We start from the raw sequence: 19,466 nt of genomic DNA on the forward strand, positions 1-19,466 counted from the left end.
AAAAATGTCCACTCCCATATCCCTATGCAACCCTTAGATGAGGAGTACTACACCGGAACAGTTACAGTTACAGTTAATCAATAAGGAGGTTTTAGAACCTGTTTTACTTTCGAAAAAAGAAAATGTGACGAAAGCAAGCAGTACGGAGTACATGTATACTGTTTGAAACGTCACAGGAGCAAACACTCCCACAAAAAAAGACGGGAAAAAATGTATGTACGCGTGGTTGTACCGTTAAGTTTACTATTTATTTGTAGTATTTTCATAATTATCCAAGCCATGCAAAGCTTCAAACAATTATACTTTTGCCCCTTCTACCTTTCAGTCTGGTTTACTTACCGACAATCCAAGAGCTTTAAGTACCGCCTCGATAGTCGACTCAGCTGCATTCTTTCCCACCATCTTCAGGAAGCCCGACACACTCCCATCACCTGTGTAATGCAGTTCAAAAGTTATTAAATAGACTTAGCTGTTGAAAACAACTAACCAACTAAAACGACCGATGGTATAAATGCAAAGAATAGTTAAAGGCCAGACGTTTCGACCCCAGATGGGTCGAAGGCTAAGTGACAACACAACACAACAAACACGAACAGTTCAAAGTTGATTGGTCTGTATGTATCGTAAAAAGCAGGACTTGCATAGAGCAGTTTTTGAACACTAAGAATTTGAGGCATTCATGTGTATTAACTGCAATTAAACAAATTCAATAATTTATTTGTCTTGCCAGCATGGAAATCATCACATTGATTTGCACATAGTTTGTTTTACTAAAATATAGCCCTCCCATTCTACCCCCCCCCCCCCAAACACAACAACAAAACAATACCAACACAATAAGAACACAATTCAAATGTAAACGAAACCTGTTTTTGAGTTTATTGTATTTTTCAAACTGAAACCGAAAATACCAACAATGGTAGAACAACGTGAAGAAACACCTCACCTTATCTTTCACCTTATTACACTCAGAAAACAAATGGTTAAAAGATGTTATGTAAAAAAAGTTGTGTATATTGATAAAAGCAGGCCAGTATAAGCTGTGTAATTGTAAACTTATATATAATCACTGCACGAACGAGGTTGCGCTTTTCATGGTGTGGGTACAGTGGGGAAAAATGGGACACATACACAGTTTTTTGATAATTACAATACAAATTTACCATAATTTGTCACATGGGCTCACTAATACTTAAGGTTGTTAATATTTTTTGCATGTTCACCTTTTAATGAAATTTCAATGTTTTTTTAACAGTTTTTGGATACTAAAACTTTACTTTATTAAGTTTAATTTAGTGTCCCGTTTCCCCCACAATTTGGGACAAGATGGGACGCACGCATTGAAATGACGTATAAGCGAATTGTTAAATTTGATTGACATATTAAATATCTGTCTGGCATTAATTAATTAGGGTCACATCGGGGCAAGATGGGACAAAACAAATGTTTTGACCATTACCAGAACCGTCAGTCTTCAGTGTGACTAGTTAGTGAATCAAAATTGGTTTTAATCCTAAATTTAATGTTAACAACTTAGTTTACAGTTTTATAAATTTATGGAAATATCAACGAAAATTGTCCCAAATTACCCCAACCGTTCATAATTCACAACAACCTGGTGACAAATTGGCCCATTTTACCCCGTAAATTAAATAACCACCTGGGGTAAAATGGGACAGATCACAAGAAGCACCTAGATATAAAATAGTTGGTTTGCGGTGCTTTTTAACCTGGCACTGGCAACATTTCTGAATAAATTGCCCTGAATGATAGTGGGTTTAATTCATGTTGTAAGTAAACCATGACAGTCTTTCAATACAATGGACACGTCATTATGTTTGCTGCCGCTAATGTTAAAGAAAAAGGAAACGACAAAGGGGCAACCTTCACATACATGTATACAGATCAGATATGGACCAAACTGTTATGCCTTGGATGGGTTTGCCAGCAATGACGTTGTTTGTTTAATACCGCATGGACTAGGATATGTCCCATCTTACCCCGTGTCCCATCTTCCCCAAGTGTACCCTACGATGTGGTGGAGAAACACGACACATAGGAGAAAAATATGTAATCATAGTGACTATGCAGAACTAATACACATAATAAATTCAGGTAGTGACATAGAACTAATCTACAAAATGTAATGAGGTGACTGTACTTAACTATGTTCGTCTGGTTATTGCTTGCTGAAATTGTGCTCCTAATCCTTTTTGAATAATAAAACCAACTTGTTTTGTCTACAGTGTTTTAATTTTTTGTTGTCATCTTTGAGTTTGATTTGTTAACTGGTTTGGACACACCCTAGAGCGTACATCTTCTGGAAAAGGCGCTCCATTTGCCAGCTTATGTTTACTGGGTGACTTCAATGTCTGCATCATGAAGATGAGTAGAGTCTCAAGCGGGGATGCAAGAGTAGCTCAACAGGTGTCAAAACCCGGTGTGGTTGGAGATCAGGGCCCAATTTCATAGAGCTGCTTAAGCACAAAATGTTGCTTAAGCAACAAATTCTTGCTTAGTAAAATCAGATTACCGACCAAGAGACTCAATTGTTATGCTAAGTAAACAACAGCTAAATACCAGTCACAAGCAATGTATATGGCTGAAACTTTTGCCAGTAACATGTGTAAAACAAGCGAGCTATTTTTGTGCTTAAGCAGCAGCTCTATGAATTTGGCCCCTGTCCCGAGGAGATTCGGTCCCCCAATGAGGACAACTGTGCACAAATTACTTTCGATTATAGCGCCCTCTTTTGAATCATCCTCTTTCAGCCCATGTTGATTTTCCCACGAGGGGGATCGAATCTCAAGCGAACATAAAATTCCCTGGAACACCGGCATCCGAATGGAACCATGCCAGTTCAAGCGTCTAGCTTCGCGCAGAGAATGGTCAATATGACGTCATTTTGAGTAGGGCGGTGCCCTCGCCTAGAGGTCAAAAGTAAGCTATTCATTGTCCAATCTTGTGCGCAAAGCATACACATCTGTGTGTGTTCCATTGTTTTCATTAACGTTTTACTTCTAAGATGGCGGCTGGATGACGTCATAAGGTATTTTACCAGATGTTGGATGGTGGATGGATCTTGCTCGCCCTCGCCTAGAGGTCAAAAGTAGGCTCATTGTCCAATGTGCGCCAAGCATACACATCTGTGTGTGTTCCATTGTTTTCATCAACGTTTTACTTCTAAGTACGGCTAGATGACGTCATAAGGTATTTTACCAGATGTTGGATGGTGGATGGGATCTTGCTCTATGGTGGGCCCTTATAGTTACCAGAAACCTTTGCCGGACGTTAGTGTCATCTACATGTAGTCACTGTGTGCGCAACGAGTCACCTGTTGTCATTCTTTTGCCCTGAATATTTGACCAACTTTGGGCGTCGTGGCTTGAGTCTGGGTCCTGGATGGGTCGAAGTTATTGTCACTGTGGTTAGGCAACTGCAGGTGCCACTGACCGGTTAAAACATGGAAACCGCTCTGAGATAACCTTTTTTGCCATTTCACGAAATGATGAATTGAACAGACAGTAAATCCACACATTGAACATACTGTTACTTGTACCTAGCCACGATGATAAAAATTGAAGCCAATTTGGAATAAGTTTACCTGTCAAAGACCTTCCTACCCTGACAAGAGCAAAGGGAAAGAAACATCCAGCAAATGTCAACGTAACAACAAGGAATGTCTTAAGAGCTTTGTTGTCACGATTGTTGTTTGCCTCATTGTTGCCGTTTCGATTCAGCCGCTGCTCATGTTCGCGACTGATTTTTATCAAGTGCCAATAAATACAGGACATCAATAGCGTTGGGAGTACATTGCAAGAAAGAAGAAAGACAAGATTGAGATATATCGAGGTGTTACTGTAAAAGCAAAGCAACGAACCTTCAAAGTAATATGGCGATATTGCGAAAATCCATGGTAAAGGTGCACAAGACAAGCAAGCTATTGATGCAACGACTACAAGTGTTATTGCACGGCGTCTTGTACACCATAACGGAAATTTAAAGGGTCGGGTGACAGCTATGTAGCGTTCAATATTCAGACAAGTAACCGAGAGTATAGACATGGAGATGGCAACTGTCTTAAACATGGCATAGAAATGGCAGCCAACATCACCAAAAGGCCATCTATCAAGAGCAGATGCTACTGCACTGAGTACTGCTGAAACGCCGACTAAGAGGTCAGTTACAGCCAGTGACGTCATCAGAACCTTGGTGCTGTCAGCTAAGTTGGTTACACGGCGTGTCACAGCAACTACAAGAATATTCCCACATATAATCAGCACTGCAATAATGGTGACGAAACAAGTGCGGAGTGCGATGAGGACTGGAGACAGACCCAAGGGTACTGCTGTTGTGGAGTTCATGGTCTCAATAGACATAGTTATTTTTCCATCAATTAAATTTTCAAAAATTGCATAATATGCTAACAACAAGTTTTGTGTTATGAAGGCACAGCTTGCCTGTCGTCTCTACTAGTAGATAAGTTCTGAGACAAATTGTGTCTTATAAGCGCACCGCAATTGCCTGTCGTCTCCAGTAGTTCAGCTCACTTTTGACTAAGTTGGAGTGTCAGCCTCTCAAACTGTTTTAATAGTGAGTACACAGAGGTTTCACATATACAAGTGTCTCGCTATTAAGCAACCTTCAGACTGAATTGGCCTTACACAATTCACCCTTAAATTACAATAATGAACGAAGACCAGGGTCAAATTTTACCCAAGCTGCCTAGCAGAAGAGGTTGCTGAACAATTGTCTGCTAAGCAGAAATGAGCAGGATTCCAGACACAAATCGTAGTTGTGCACGTGGTATAGTTGGGCTGGTAACCTTGTTCTGGTAAGCATTTTTGATTATTGTGCTTTACTTTGTGCGATTGAGCAGCTCTACGGCCCTAAAGCCCTATTCAGGAAGTTTGTATAACAAAGCACCGTCACTAGAGGAAATTAGTCCGTGGATTAATCATTTTTCCATTAGGCCTGATATTCAGTAAAAGTCAGTTTAGCTTTCTAAGTAACAGAGACCTACAAAGGTTCTAGCAATTATCAGAGTCAGATTTTATTGACACTGCGTATCTATTGTTGGTTTGTTTAATGATGGGTATAGACACTGATTGACATATACTGAGTGGAAGTCATTGTTCTGTTGTTAATATCTCGGTCGTCATCGAAATTGGCTTTTAGCTCAGTGTGCACTTTGAGAAATGCAATATAGGCCTCAAATTATGGAGTATAGAAAAACTGTATTGGCCTGTATCTAAAATTGTGTTGGCCTTTTCGACAGTCGCTTATTGAATAATAACTGTAATGGCTGAGTTTTCAATCGATTTATTACAGAATTGCTCTAAGATGCTTTTAATATATTAATTATTTCCTAAAGACATCATATATACCATCTAACTATTATTTTACACTTATAATTTGTCTTTAGTAAAAATAATAAAAAAAAACTCAAATCAAATTGCTCTTTTCTGCGCGGCCTTTAAACCGAAAACCCATCAAATCTGATTCTGGGTGAGAGTTCATTATTTAATGTACAGCTACATGTACATGCTTAATTTGATCTAACATGAGCATCTGACGTCACGCTTCGAGGCTCGTAAATTACGCCAGAGAGTGGCCTCTCTAACCTAGGTCAATCCTCGTCCATCTTCACCTTTCACCTACATTCATATGCAGACGACCGAAAGTGCAGCTGCAAAACGTGATACCAATCAAACTCCAGATATAGAAACCTATACGTCACTGCACGTTTATCCAACGGAATCTTTGTATCCAATGGAATCACTGGTTCGGTGCGGATACAGACAGGGGACCAGACGAGAACGACTACACAGCCTACTATTGTACAAGCTAATTTCGCTCGGCACCAGCGGCCAGTCTATCTATCCAGGACCGCTGGGATGGGCTAATCGCTTGAACAGATTCTTGTTCAGGAAGTACGTCATGCGTACAGTGCATAGAAATATGGCGCAGTGTGAGTGTGATGCATGATGGGACTGCGCATTATTAGACCAATGTGCGTGCATGATACGTTTGCCCATCCCAGCGCCTTTGGTTAAAGCAAGGCGCTGGGGACGAGCGAACACGCTAATAGGCTACATTATATATTACTGTTCCGTCCCAGATTTCCGTCCCAAACAAAATGCAGATCTGATCTTGGGCCTTAGAATTTAAGACATTCATGCGTATAAATTGCAATTAAACAAATTCAATATTTTCTATGTCAATCCATTATGGAAATCATTACATCGGATTGCACATACTTTTTTAAACTCAAATATTGCCCCACCTCTACCCCTCCCCGCCAGAAACACAACAACGAAGCAATACTAAACACACGAAATAAGAACACAATTCAATTGTAAACAAAACCTATTTTCGGGTTATTGTATTTTTTAAAGTCATTGGACACTTTCAGTACAGAAAAAAATTAAAAATTCACAGATTTACAAATTACTTACAGGGTTAACAGAAGGTAATGGTAAAAGACTTCTCTTGAAATATTATTCCATGAAATGCTTTACTTTTTGGGAAAACATTAAAACAATATCAATTCTCGATATCGAGAATTATGGATTTATTTTATACACATGTCATCATGACACGGCGAAATGTACGGAAACGGGGTCGGGTTTTCCCGTTATTTTCTCCCGACTCCGATGACCGATAGCGCCTAAATTTTCACAGGTTTGTTTTTTTATATAGAAGTTGTGTTTACCGAAAGGGTCGAATGGCTTTAAACTGAAACTGAAAATACCATGGTAGAACAACGTGAAGAAACACCTCACCTTATCTTTCCCGAAAAGGGCTGTCTCATGTTATTGATAAAAGCATGACCTGGGCCCAATTTCATAGCGCTGCTAGGCACACAAATTTGCTAAGCATGACATTTCTTCCTTGATAAAAACAGGACAACCAACCAAATTTCCATTTGTTGCATATTGCTTGTTACTGGTATTTAGCTTTTGTTTGCTTATCCTGAAAATCACGTGGAAATTTTGATGGTAATCTTGTTTTTATCAAGGAAGAAATTTAATGCTTAGCAATTTTGTGTGCTTAGCAGCTCTATGAAATTTGGCCCTGTAGTTGTGCACAGTTGGGCAATTATAAACTCATCTTATAATCACGAACGAAGCCCGTTTCTCATAGTGTGGGTATAGTGGGGGAAGATGGGACACATACACATTTTTATTTATATTATTACAATCAAATTTTACAACAATTTGTCTTATGGGCTAACTGATACTAAAAGTTGTTAGTACTTTCACCTTTTAATGAAATTTCAATGTTTTTTGACAGTTTTTGGTGACTATATGAAATTTAATTAAGTGTCCCGTTTCCTCCCACCATTTGGGGCAAGATGGGACGCACGCATTGAAATGACGGATAAGCGAATTGTTAAATTTGATGGGCATAGTAAATATCCGTTTGGGTTAATTAATTAGGGTCACATCGGGGCAAGATGGGACAAAACAAATGTATGACCAGTACCAGAACCGTCAGTCTTCAGTGCGACAAGTTAGTGAATCAAAATTGGTTTTGATCCAAAATTTAATGTTTACAGTTTAGTTTACAGTTTTAAGAATTTGTGAAAATGGTCATTCTAACATTGTTTTTTTGACAATGAAAATTGTCCCCAAATTACCCCAACCGTTCATACTTCACAATAACCTGGTGACAAATTGGCCTATAGACCTTATGCATTGACGTCATCCAGCCGCCATCTTTGAGGTCAAACGGTGACGAAACAATCAGAACGCACATAGTTTGGCCAATGAACAATCTCCTTTTAACCTCAATGCGGGGGCGCCGTACTGAAACGACGTCATGTGCATAAGGTCTATTTTACCCCTTAAATTAACCGCCTGGGGTAAAATGGGACAGATCACAAGAAACATCTAAATATAAAATAGTTCTGCATTCAGTTGGTCTGTGTTGCTTTCAGCCGACACTGATGACACAGTATCATGAACAGTCTTTCAAAAATAACAAATTGATAGTTTTAACCGGCACTCAACCTGGGCCCAATTTCATAGAGCTGCTTAAGCAAAACACTTTGCTTAAGCAAAAAAATCATTGCTTAATAAAATCAGATTACCGGCGAAGACTTCACTCAATTGTTATGCTAAGTGAACAACAGATAAGCACCAGTCACAAGCAATGTATATGGCATGACATTTTGGGCAGTAAATGTGTTAATTAAACAAGCTATATTTTCACCGCCTGGGGTAAAATTATCGCTTAAGCAGCTCTATGAAATTGGCCCCTGACGCGTGCAAAGTAAACAACGGACACGTCGTTATGTTTGCCGCCGCTAACGTTATAGAAAAAGAAAACGCAAAAAATAGTTAATGGCCTGACGTTTCGACCCTAGCAGAGTCTTTCTCGAAGGCTAAATGACAACACAACAAACATGAACGGGTAACTAAGTGAAACATAAGCAGTGAAGTGGAAATACATGAAAAAGGAAACGACAAAGGCCGGGTCACCACATATGCAGACCAGATATGGACGACCCTGTTATGCGTAGGATGGGTCTGCCAGAAATGACGTTGTTTGTTTAATCACGCACTGAGTTGGCAATGTCCCATCTTACCCAAGTATACCCTACGATGTGGTGGAGAAACACGACATATGAAACAATATGTACTAATGGTGACTATACAGAACTAATAAACATGTTTTCAGGTGGTTTTTAGTGACTGTATAAAACTAATCTACAAAATGACATCAGTAAGTGAATGCACTTAAAGATGCTATGTCAGATTTTTGGCCGATTGGACCCAAAAATTTTGATTTAAAATTCAATAGGTATTTTGATGGGGGTCAAGAAAGTAACAAACTTTCATTTGAGCCATTGCTCGAAAAAATCCGCCAACTATTAGTAGCAGTGAAATAAAGTGCTCAAAATTAATTTTTTTCGGGATCCCGACAATATAATATCACGTGACCAATTCTTATGTGTTCCATAAGAAACGTTTTAAATTTTTGTCATGGTTTCTGACCATTAAAAGTAAAAGTTACACTTTTTTTGTCAGAGTGGGTGATGCTCTTTGAAATACCATTCACTCAAAAAAATCTATTTTTTAATGGTTGGGGCCAAAAATCTGACATCTTTAACTATGTTCGTCTGGTAATTATTGTTTGCTGAAATTGTGCTTCTAATCCTTTTGAATAATAAAACCCACTTGTTTCGTCTACAGTTTTTTTTTTTGCCACCTTTGAGTTTGATTTTTGAATTGGGTTGGACACACCCTAGAGCTTGCAACATAAAAAGGCGTTATATATAGCGTCAGCTTATAATACTGGGTGATATTAGTGTCTGCATCATGAAGATGAGTAGAGTCTCAGGCGGGGATGCAAGATTAGCTCAAACATGTGTCAAAACTCGTCGGAAGATCTGTCTCAAGGAGATTCGGCCCCCCGATGAGGCAAACTGTGCACAAATTACTTTCGATTAGCGCTCTCTTTTGAAACATCCTCTTTCAGTCCACGTTGATTTCCCATGAGGGGGATCTATCTCCAGCGGACAGAATTCCCTGGAACACCGGCATCTGACTGGAACCATGCCAGTTCAAGCGTCTAGCTTCCCGCAGAGGATGGTCAATATGACGTCATTTTGAGTAGGGCGGCGCCCTTGCCTGGAGGTCAAAAGTAGCTATTCATTGTCCAATCTTGTGCGCAAAGCATACACATCTGTGTGTGTTCCATTGTTTTCATTATAACATTTTACTTCTAAGATGGCGGCTGGATGACGTAATAAGGTATTTTACCAGATGTTGGATGGCCGGTGGATGGATCTTGCTCGCCCTCGCCTAGAGGTCAAAAGTAGGCTCATTGTCCAATGTGCGCCAAGCATACACATCTGTGTGTCTTCCATTGTTTTTCATCAACGTTTTACTTCTAAGATGGCGGCCGGATGACGTCTTAAGGTATTTTACCAGAGGTTGGATGGTGGATGGGATCTTGCTCTATGGGCCCATAGTTACCAGAAACATTTGCCGGACGTTAGTGTCATCAAGTCACTGTGTGCGCAACTAGTCACCTGTTGTCATTCTTTTGCCCTGAATATTTGACCAACTTAAATTTGGGCGTCGTGGCTTGAGTCTGGGTCCTGGATGGGTCGAAGTTATTGTCATTGTGGTTAGGCAACGGCAGGTGCCACTGACCGGTTACAACATGGAAACCGCTCTGAGATAATCGTCTTTGCCCTTTCACGAAATGATGAATTGAACAGACAGTAAATCCATACATTGAACATACTGTTACTTGTACCTAGCCACGCTGATAAAAATTGAAGCCAATTTGGACTAAGTTCACCTGTCAAAGACTCCCCTACCCTGACAAGAGTAAACGGAAAGAAACATCCAACAAATGTCAACGTAACAACAAGGAATGTCTTAAGAGCTTTGTTGTCACGATTGTTGTTTGCCTCATTGTTCCCGTTTCGATTCAGTCGCTGCTCATGATCGCGACTGATTTTTACCAAGTGGTAATAAATACAGGACATCAATAGCGTTGGGAACACATTGCAAGAAAGAAGAAAGAAAATATTGAGATATATCGAGGTGTTACTGTAAAAGCAAAGCAACGAACCTTCGTAGTAATATGGTGATGTTGCCAATAAAATCTTTGGTAAAGGTGCACAAGACAAGCAAGCTATTGATGCAACGACTACAAGTGTTATTGCACGACGTCTTGTACACCATAACGGAAATTTAAATGGTCGGGTGACAGCTATGTAGCGTTCAATGTTCAGACAAGTAACCGAGAGTGTAGACATGGAGACGGCAACTGTCATAACAATGGCATAGAAATAGCAGCCAGCTTCACCAAAAGGCCATCTATCAAGAGCAGATGCTATTGCACTGATGAGTACTGCTGAAACACCGACTAAGAGGTCATATACAGCCAGTGACGTCATCAGAACCTTGGTGCTGTCAGCTAAGTTGGTTACACGGCGTGTCACAGCAACTACAAGAATATTCCCACATATAATCAGCACTGCAATGATGGCGACGAAACAAGTGCGGAGTGCGATCAGGACTGGAGACAGACCCAAGGGTACTGCTGTTGTGGAGTTCATGGTCTCAATAGACATAGTTATTTTTCCATCAATTAAATTTTCAATAATTGCATAATATGCTAAGAAAAAGTTTAGTGTTATGAAGGCACAGCTTGCCTGTCGTCTCTACTAGTAGATAAGTTCTGAGACAAATTGTGTATTATAAGAGCACCGCAATTGCCTGTCGTCTCCAGTAGTTCAGCTCACTTTTGACTAAGTTGGAGTGTCAGCCTCTCAAACTGTTTTAATAGCGAGTACACAGAGGTTTCACATATACAAGTGTCTCACTATTAGGCAACCTTCAGACTGGTGATTAGCCTCACACAAATCACCCTTAAATTACAATAATGAACGAAGACCAGGGTCTAATTTTACCCAATCTGCCTAAGCAGAAGAGGTTGCTGAACAATATTGTCTGCTGTATAAGCAGAAATGAGCAGGATTCCAGACACAAATCGTAGGTGTACACAGGGTACTTGGGCTGGTAACCTTGTTCTGGTTAGCATTTTTTTTTTATTGTGCTCTACTTTGTGCGTTTAAGCAGATTTATGAAATGTATAGGGCCCTATTCAGGAAGGTTGTAACAAACACCGTCACTACAGGAAATTACTCCGCGGATTAATCATTTTTCCATTAGGCCTGATATTCAGTAAAAGTCAATTTAGCTTTCTAAAGTAACAGAGACCTACAAAGGTTCTAGCAATTATCAGAGTCAGATTTTGTTGACACTGCGTATCTATTGTTGGTCTGTTTAATGATGGGTAGACACTGATTGACATTTACTGTGTGGAAGTCATTGTTCTGTTGGTAATATCTCGGTCGTCATCTAAATTGGCTTTTAGCTCAGTGTGCACTTTGAGAGTTGCAATTTAGGCCTCAAATTATGGAGAATAGAAAAACTGTATCGGCCTTTATCTAAAACTGTATTGGCCTTTTCGACAGTCGCTTATTGAATAACAACTGTAATGGCTGAGTTTTCAATCGATTTATTACATAATTGCTCTAAGATGCTTTAAATATATTAATTATTTCCCAAAGACATCATATATACCAGCTAACTATTATTTTACACTTATAGTTTGTCTTTAGTAAAAACAATAAAAAACTCAAATCAAATTGCTCTTTTCTGCGCGGCCTATCAAACTGAAAGCCCAACAAACCTGATTCTGGGTGAGAGTTCATTATTTAATGTACAGCTACACGCTTGATTCGATCTAGCTTGAACATCTGACGTCACACTTCGAGGCTCGTGACCAACGCCAGAGAGTGGCCTCTCTAACCTAGGTCAATCCTCGTCCATCTTCACCTTTCACCTACATTCATACGCAGACGACCGAAAATGCAGCTGCCAAACGTGACCTCACACCAATCAAACTACTGATGTAGAAAGCTATACGTCACTGCACGTTTATCCAATGGAATCTTTGTATCCAATGGAATCACTGGTTCGTGCGGACACAGACAGGGGACCAGACGAGAACGACTACACGGCCTACTATTGTACAAGCTAATTTCGCTCGGCACCAGCGGCCAGTCTATCTATCCAGGACCGCTGGGATGGGCTAATCGCTTGAACAGATTCTTGTTCAGGAAGTACGTCATGCGTACAGTGCATAGAAATATGGCGCAGTGTGAGTGTGATGCATGATGGGACTGCGCATTATTAGACCAATGTGCGTGCATGATACGTTTGCCCATCCCAGCGCCTTTGGTTAAAGCAAGGCGCTGGGGACGAGCGAACACGCTAATAGGCTACATTATATGTTACTGTTCCGTCCCAGATTTAGAGTATAGTTGAGACCATTCTAAAACTCTTCTCAAATCTTCACAAACATTTTCATATCTTTACATAATATATTTCGTACATACCTGGAAGAGCAAATGTTGCGTTCTCATTGCAAAATGGAATCGGTACCCGTGTTCCTTTCAAGATGTCAATAGTGGGCGCTGTATTGCAATCAGAATCGGGAAGACAAAGGGAAAGCGCCAGGTCCAAGACAAATACCTTGTCTTCGGTCAACTTGTTGATGGTGTAGATCAAGGTTAAGGCCTTGCCGATCTTTAGTTCCTCTTGGGTGCCTGATAATAACAATAACAATAACAATAACAATAACAATAACAATAACAATAACAATAACAATAACAATAACAATAACAATAACAATAACAATAACAATAACAATAACAATAACAATAACAATAACAATAACAATAACAATAACAATAACAATAACAATAACAATAACAATAACAATAACAATAACAATAACAATAACAATAACAATAACAATAACAATAACAATAACAATAACAATAACAATAACAATAACAATAACAATAACAATAACAATAACAATAACAATAACAATAACAATAACAATAACAATAACAACTAGACATTAGGTGTTTGTGAACAAACACAAAGCTGTTCCGTGTTGTGTAGTTCTTGAGATATGGGGGTCACAAAGTTTATTTTAAATGCCTGAGGAGTCTATAAGAGTAACAAGTTTGAAAATCGGTTGTGTAGTTCTTAAGATATGGTCTCACTTCCGGTTGACCAGGAATATAGTTCAAATTGGGGACACGGTTGTTCTAATTTTATTTTTGATGCCTAAGGAGTCTAAAACTGAAAAAGATTGAAAATCGGTTGTGTAGTTCTTAAGATATGGTCCAACTTCCGGTTGACCCGGAAGTAAAGGTCAACATGGCGTCACGGCTAGCCAATGCGAATGTCCAATGTCAAAGGAGTTAATAACCAAAACAAAATTGAAAATCGGTTATGTAGTTCTTGAAATAAGGTCCCACTTCCGGTTGACCCGGAAGGAAAGGTCAACGTGGGGGTCATGGTTTTCAAAGTTAATATTTAATGCCTAAGGTGTCTATAACTGAAAAAGTTTGAAAATCGGTTGTGTACTTATTGAGAAATGATCTCACTTCCGGTTGACCCGGAAATAAAGGTCAACATAAGGTCACAGTTTTCTAAGTTAATGTTTAATGTCTAAGTAGTCTATTACTGAAAAAAGTTTGAAAATCGGTTGTGTAGTTCTTGACAAATGGTCCTACTTCCGGTTGACCCGGAAGAAGAGGTCAAAATGGGGTCACGGATTTTCCCCAACAAAATTTAATGCCTAAGGAGTCTATAACTGAAGAAAAAAATTAAATCGGTTGTGTAACTCTTGAAATATGGTCTCACTTCCGGTTGACCCGGAAGTAGAGGTCAAATCGGGGTCACGGTTATCCAATGCAAATCTATCATGCCTAAGGAGTCTTTTACTGAAAACAACTTTGAATTCGGCCGTTCACTTCTTGAGATATAGTGCTGCAAAGAAAAACTCATTAAAGCTTCTAATTACCATAAATTATCACGTGATGACGTCACAGTTTTAAAATTGTGTTTTTCATACTAACAAATTTCATAAGGTACACGATAGTGTGTAACTTACCCCAATCCAATGCCTTTTTAAAAAAACCTACTAGAACGTACATCGTTTTAACGAAAACCCTGAACCATCGTAGGATTCCAATGTATGCCTATTGGTTGTGTACAAATCCAATGGAGTATGTCCACCACACGGTTAGGAAAAAAAATACATCGATGCCAACATCAGGACAGCGTGGTAGACTCCCCTCAAGTAAGTCCTCAAAGCAAACAGGTCCACACTGTATTGCAACCACCCATAGAGACAATGTACAGCCACTTGAAAGCGACTGCACGCAGTTTAGTGACTACATCCAGAAGTACTACGTTGTACCGATGACGGCAAGATTTTAATTTATTCGTTAATGATAGACGTCCCTTGATTGGTTTTAATGAACGGAAACCATTATTTTTAGAATCAGTGTATTTTTGGACACAAAATATCAAATTCAGGAAACAAACAGATAAATAATTTTGAAGTTATTAAGTTTTTGATCATTTAAATGTTGACATTTGAAGAGCCATTGTGTTTGTGCACAGACACGTCATGGTGACGTCGTCCGGATTTTAAGGCCATGGAATAGTTATACAGTACCCACAAAGTACAAAATTGAAAAAAAAAATTGCGATCGGACGTATAGTTTGTGAGATATGGCAATCTAAAGATTGGCTAATTAAATATTCATGTCGTTATAACTTAGTTAATTAATTATTTAATTTATGCAAATTACATTTAACTACAACTTCAAGACCTAAGCTTTAATATGATATATGGTCTGACTCTTTTATACTAAGCCAAGTATGATTTTTGGCTTTAACAAAATGCCCTGGTTAAACCTATGGGCTTTTGACGGATACAAATAATAATAATAATAATAATAATAATAATAATAATAATAATAATAATAATAATAATAATAATAATAATAACAAATAAAAATCTTGACGATTTCAATAGCTGTTCCGACCACTACGTCGGTACAGCTAATAACAATAACAATAACAATAACAATAACAATAACAATAACAATAACAATAACAATAACAATAACAATAACAATAACAATAACAATAACAATAACAATAACAATAACAATAACAATAACAATAACAATAACAATAACAATAACAATAACAATAACAATAACAATAACAATAACAATAACAATAACAATAACAATAACAATAACAATAACAATAACAATAACAATAACAATAACAATAACAATAACAATAACAATAACAATAACAATAACAATAACAATAACAATAACAATAACAATAACAATAACAATAACAATAACAATAACAATAACAATAACAATAACAATAACAATAACAATAACAATAACAATAACAATAACAATAATATAAATAATAATCGGAAGATACACTTTCCCCAATTCATCTAAGTTTCGAGAAGGTGTTATTATTGAATATTAAGAATACACCTGATCTGGCTATGATAACAATGCCAAAGCTACAAAATACTCACCCCAGTGGTAGTCAAATATGGTGAAGGTTATCGACCACTTTCCAAAGCCCATGGATAGTGTAAACTCGCATGGATCGAGCACTAGCCATACAGTACTTGATAACACAGTGATTTGAAGATCCAGATCAACACAGCATCGCACACCGAGGCAGCGATCGTAAAGGTCACAGGTCAATGTGCTGGGAAGACGAGGGAGAGTTACGTCAGTGCACACTGAAAAACAGAAACAAAAAAGACTGCTTTGAAACGAGATATTTTATAAGAACAACTTTGTTTTTGTTTCACATAGGTTGTTTTTGTACTGCAAAAACTAATTGTACATTGAAAACAGATAGAAGCTTACAAAATATGAAACAACTACTAAATGCCTCTCTTAATATTTATGTATTATGTCGCAATTCTTACCCCAAATTAGGCCATCGGCAGAGATCACGCCACCACCAGTGCAGTGGCTGCGCATCGATGGCCTCGTTTGGGTTTAGTATGGTGAAGTCATACATTGATATTAAGAGAGGCATGTGTTGTAATGTATCCCACTACAAAAAGTAAACTGCGAAAGAACTGATGAATTAAAGAGAAAATTGAAGAAAAAGTAGCTGAAAGATGAACTTATGTATACATAAGTGTGTACATTGTGTTTTAAAACCACCCTTAAATGGGAAACTTGCTTATTTGTTCATACCATCCTGAGTTGTGGAGGCACAGGGTCCATCATCAATCTTATCTCTTAGACCAATAAACTCTAGAAGAATGTTGATGGCTTGCTGACCGGCATTTTGACCAACTTGAGTAATAAAATCAGTCAAGCTATTCTTCCCTGCGTATCAAAATAAATATAATAGTAAAATAAGTATAAACACATTACAAAATTGTCAAAAAGTGCGCATAAATCACTTAAAGGCAGTGGACACTATTGGTAACTACTCAAAATAATTGTTCAAAACTTACTTGGTAACGAGTAATGAAACGGGTGTTATTCTATTTGAACATTTTAGATTCATAGTAATTTTTGTTTTCTTCATCCAATTACTAGGTCATGAGGATTTAATACTGTTACACTATTTCGCCCAAAACTCTGTTTCTTAACTCCTTAAAAAAGTTACACTTGTTGTTTAAGTAGGGAACCCATGCCAATAGTGCCATGATTAAAGTTAGGTTCATACCTGGCAGAGACAGTGAAAAGTTAGAATTGCAGAATGGAATCGGCACCCTGTAGTCCTGAATGATGTCAATGTCAAAGATGCACTCCTCCCCGTTGTTGGGGCAAACCGATGCTCCGAAGTCAATCTGGAACTGCTTCTCATCATCCAGTTTATCGATTGTGTAACTCAGCGTAAATGGTCCGATCCTCTGTTGCTTCACATCGCCTGAAAGAAAACATAACAATATTGCTTTAGATAAAACCCTATAGCATTGATACAATTTGAAAATAAGAAATTGTTTAAAACCTTGCATGGTGTGCATAAACTATAAATAAATAGCAAACTTGCGGGTACAACCATGTGTAAATCTCTTTTGTGTGAGTTTAGGGTCTGAGAAGAGTCGGGCGTGGTCTCGACGTTTCGAACGGTATACTCAGTTCGTCTTCAGGACAAAGACGAGCTCTTCAGGAGAAAGACAAACATGGCTACATTCTCCCGGAGACGAGCAGAGAAGTTTACTGCATGAAGAGTCGAGACCCCACCGGCTCTTTTCAGAGCCAAACACTATCATAAAAAAGGTTTGAACATGGTCGTGTCCGAAATTTTACCATTTAATATGTTTAGTTTCTTCTTACACTTTGAAGAGTTAACTTTCTGATGGCTCGACGTATCCGTAGGCTACGTCTCTTTGTTTGCCTCTGCTGTCTGGGCAGCTCAATTGAAATTAATAATGACTCTATCCGGCGACCCAACAAATACAACGCTGCTTCACTGGTGAATTTACAATAACAAACAGCAATCCTTCTCTCGTGATCTTCTTGATGACAACATTATGGCTGCACTCACACCGCTTCTAACATACTCTAAAAGCTGTTTACTCAGTACTTTTTTAAACACTCACCCCAATCGTAACTCAACAGCAATTTAGAGTACCGCAAATGCTGGAAGGCAATTGTAATCGTGAAATCACAAGCATTGACATCAATGAATGCTTTGAAGGAGCGGCGGAACTTCAACCTTTTGATGTTCAGTTCAAGACAGCAGTCAATACGGAGACAGTTCTCACTGAGTGAACAGTAAGCAATCTCGGCAACCTTCTCGGAGAATGCTGGTAGTGTAAATATTAAACAACCTGCATGGAGAGAAATGTAAAAAAATAAAATAATTTGGTAACCAGTTACCTCCACTATGTGAACTTTAAAATAAATTTGCATCGGGGATAAAGAATATCATTTTTGTTTGTTTTACCCTTACACCGATGTGTGTTAGCACTGTGTACTCAGACATTTCCCGAGTCCAGTGAAAAAATATCACAGGCTTTACTCGGGTGGAATTCGAACCCACGACCTTGCAATTCCAGATCAGTGTCTTACAAACTTTGCCAGGTAGTTAGAAGCAGTTCGAATCCTATGTCCATGGCAAGGCCCCAAATGTGGTATAGATCTTTATAACGGTGTGGTCATCTTAATTTTTACTCCATTCCAACTCGTTGTTACCAAACTGAGGCTGGACGAAATAACAGTCTCGTGCCATGCGCATTGAATGTTAGAATTCATTACTATTGGAATCAGGAACATGACCAAGTTGGTGACAGCGTGATAAAGGTCTATTGGCTCAAGCTTTTTTTTCAAATAACTAAAAACAGTGATTGACCCTCTTGTGAAAGGTTGCACTTTTTTTCAAACTTACTTCTTTCATCCTCTGAGAGTCGGACTTCTTTCTCAGTTCTATTTCCTGTTGTTTCAAGATCCCTGCCTTCAAGTGCACCGATGAGCTGAGAGTCGCTCAAACTGGCTGGTGTTGGACAAGGTTCTTTTCCATCCAGAAGTTCCTGTTTTTAAAATACGGCAGATGAAACAAATGCTTCTCACAGTCCTACTTTGCAATTTAGTTTTTCTGTAGCTCACCCCTAAAAAACCTAACATTTAGTATTTTATGCATGTGTTGAGATACACCAAGTAAGAAGACTGATCTTTGACAATTATCAAAAGTATCCAGTGCTTTTAAAACAATGATACCTACTTTATCAATACCAAGTTCCTCCAGGACATACTCAATTGCTGCATCTAACCCTGCCCGGAGAAGCTCCTCTCCTGTCTCTTGGATCAACATCTTCAGCCTGCCACGACTGAAATACTCCTCGACGTCAACTAAAAGACGATTGAATAGATGTTAAACTTGCATCGGGATAAAGAATATTCATTTTGGTGTACATACACCGATGTGTGTTTTTGGCACTATGTATTCAGTACTTTCCCGAGTTCTGTGAAAAAAAACCACAGGCATATTACTCGGGTGAGACAAAAGAGGATTACGAATAATTTGCAGTTTTAACCAAATTGTGATGTC

At 38.5% G+C, this 19,466-nt stretch overlaps 3 protein-coding genes across 3 annotated transcripts in view; all 3 read right to left on the reverse strand.

Annotated features, from left to right (window-relative positions):
• Positions 1-19,466, reverse strand: part of LOC139945370 (uncharacterized) — a 152,515-nt gene that overhangs the window by 88,673 nt on the left and 44,376 nt on the right. The window contains exons 34-41 of the mRNA XM_071942719.1: positions 19,140-19,267; positions 18,807-18,948; positions 18,019-18,249; positions 17,139-17,342; positions 16,658-16,792; positions 15,976-16,188; positions 12,932-13,141; positions 340-431 (exon numbers count right to left, since the gene is read on the reverse strand). Coding sequence (XP_071798820.1) covers positions 340-431; positions 12,932-13,141; positions 15,976-16,188; positions 16,658-16,792; positions 17,139-17,342; positions 18,019-18,249; positions 18,807-18,948; positions 19,140-19,267 — 1,355 coding nt within the window. The remainder of the gene's footprint in view (positions 1-339; positions 432-12,931; positions 13,142-15,975; positions 16,189-16,657; positions 16,793-17,138; positions 17,343-18,018; positions 18,250-18,806; positions 18,949-19,139; positions 19,268-19,466) is intronic.
• Positions 3,429-4,379, reverse strand: LOC139945318 (beta-2 adrenergic receptor-like). The gene has a single exon (XM_071942672.1). The coding sequence runs from the start codon at positions 4,377-4,379 to the stop codon at positions 3,429-3,431; it is 951 nt and encodes a 316-aa protein (XP_071798773.1).
• Positions 9,900-11,098, reverse strand: LOC139945539 (beta-1 adrenergic receptor-like). Its single transcript, XM_071942923.1, has one exon. It carries the CDS (start codon positions 11,096-11,098, stop codon positions 10,142-10,144), a length of 957 nt encoding a protein of 318 aa, XP_071799024.1. The 3' UTR covers positions 9,900-10,141.

The sequence above is a fragment of the Asterias amurensis genome, chromosome 12 (genome assembly GCF_032118995.1).
Source record: "Asterias amurensis chromosome 12, ASM3211899v1".
NCBI lineage: Eukaryota > Metazoa > Echinodermata > Asteroidea > Forcipulatida > Asteriidae > Asterias > Asterias amurensis.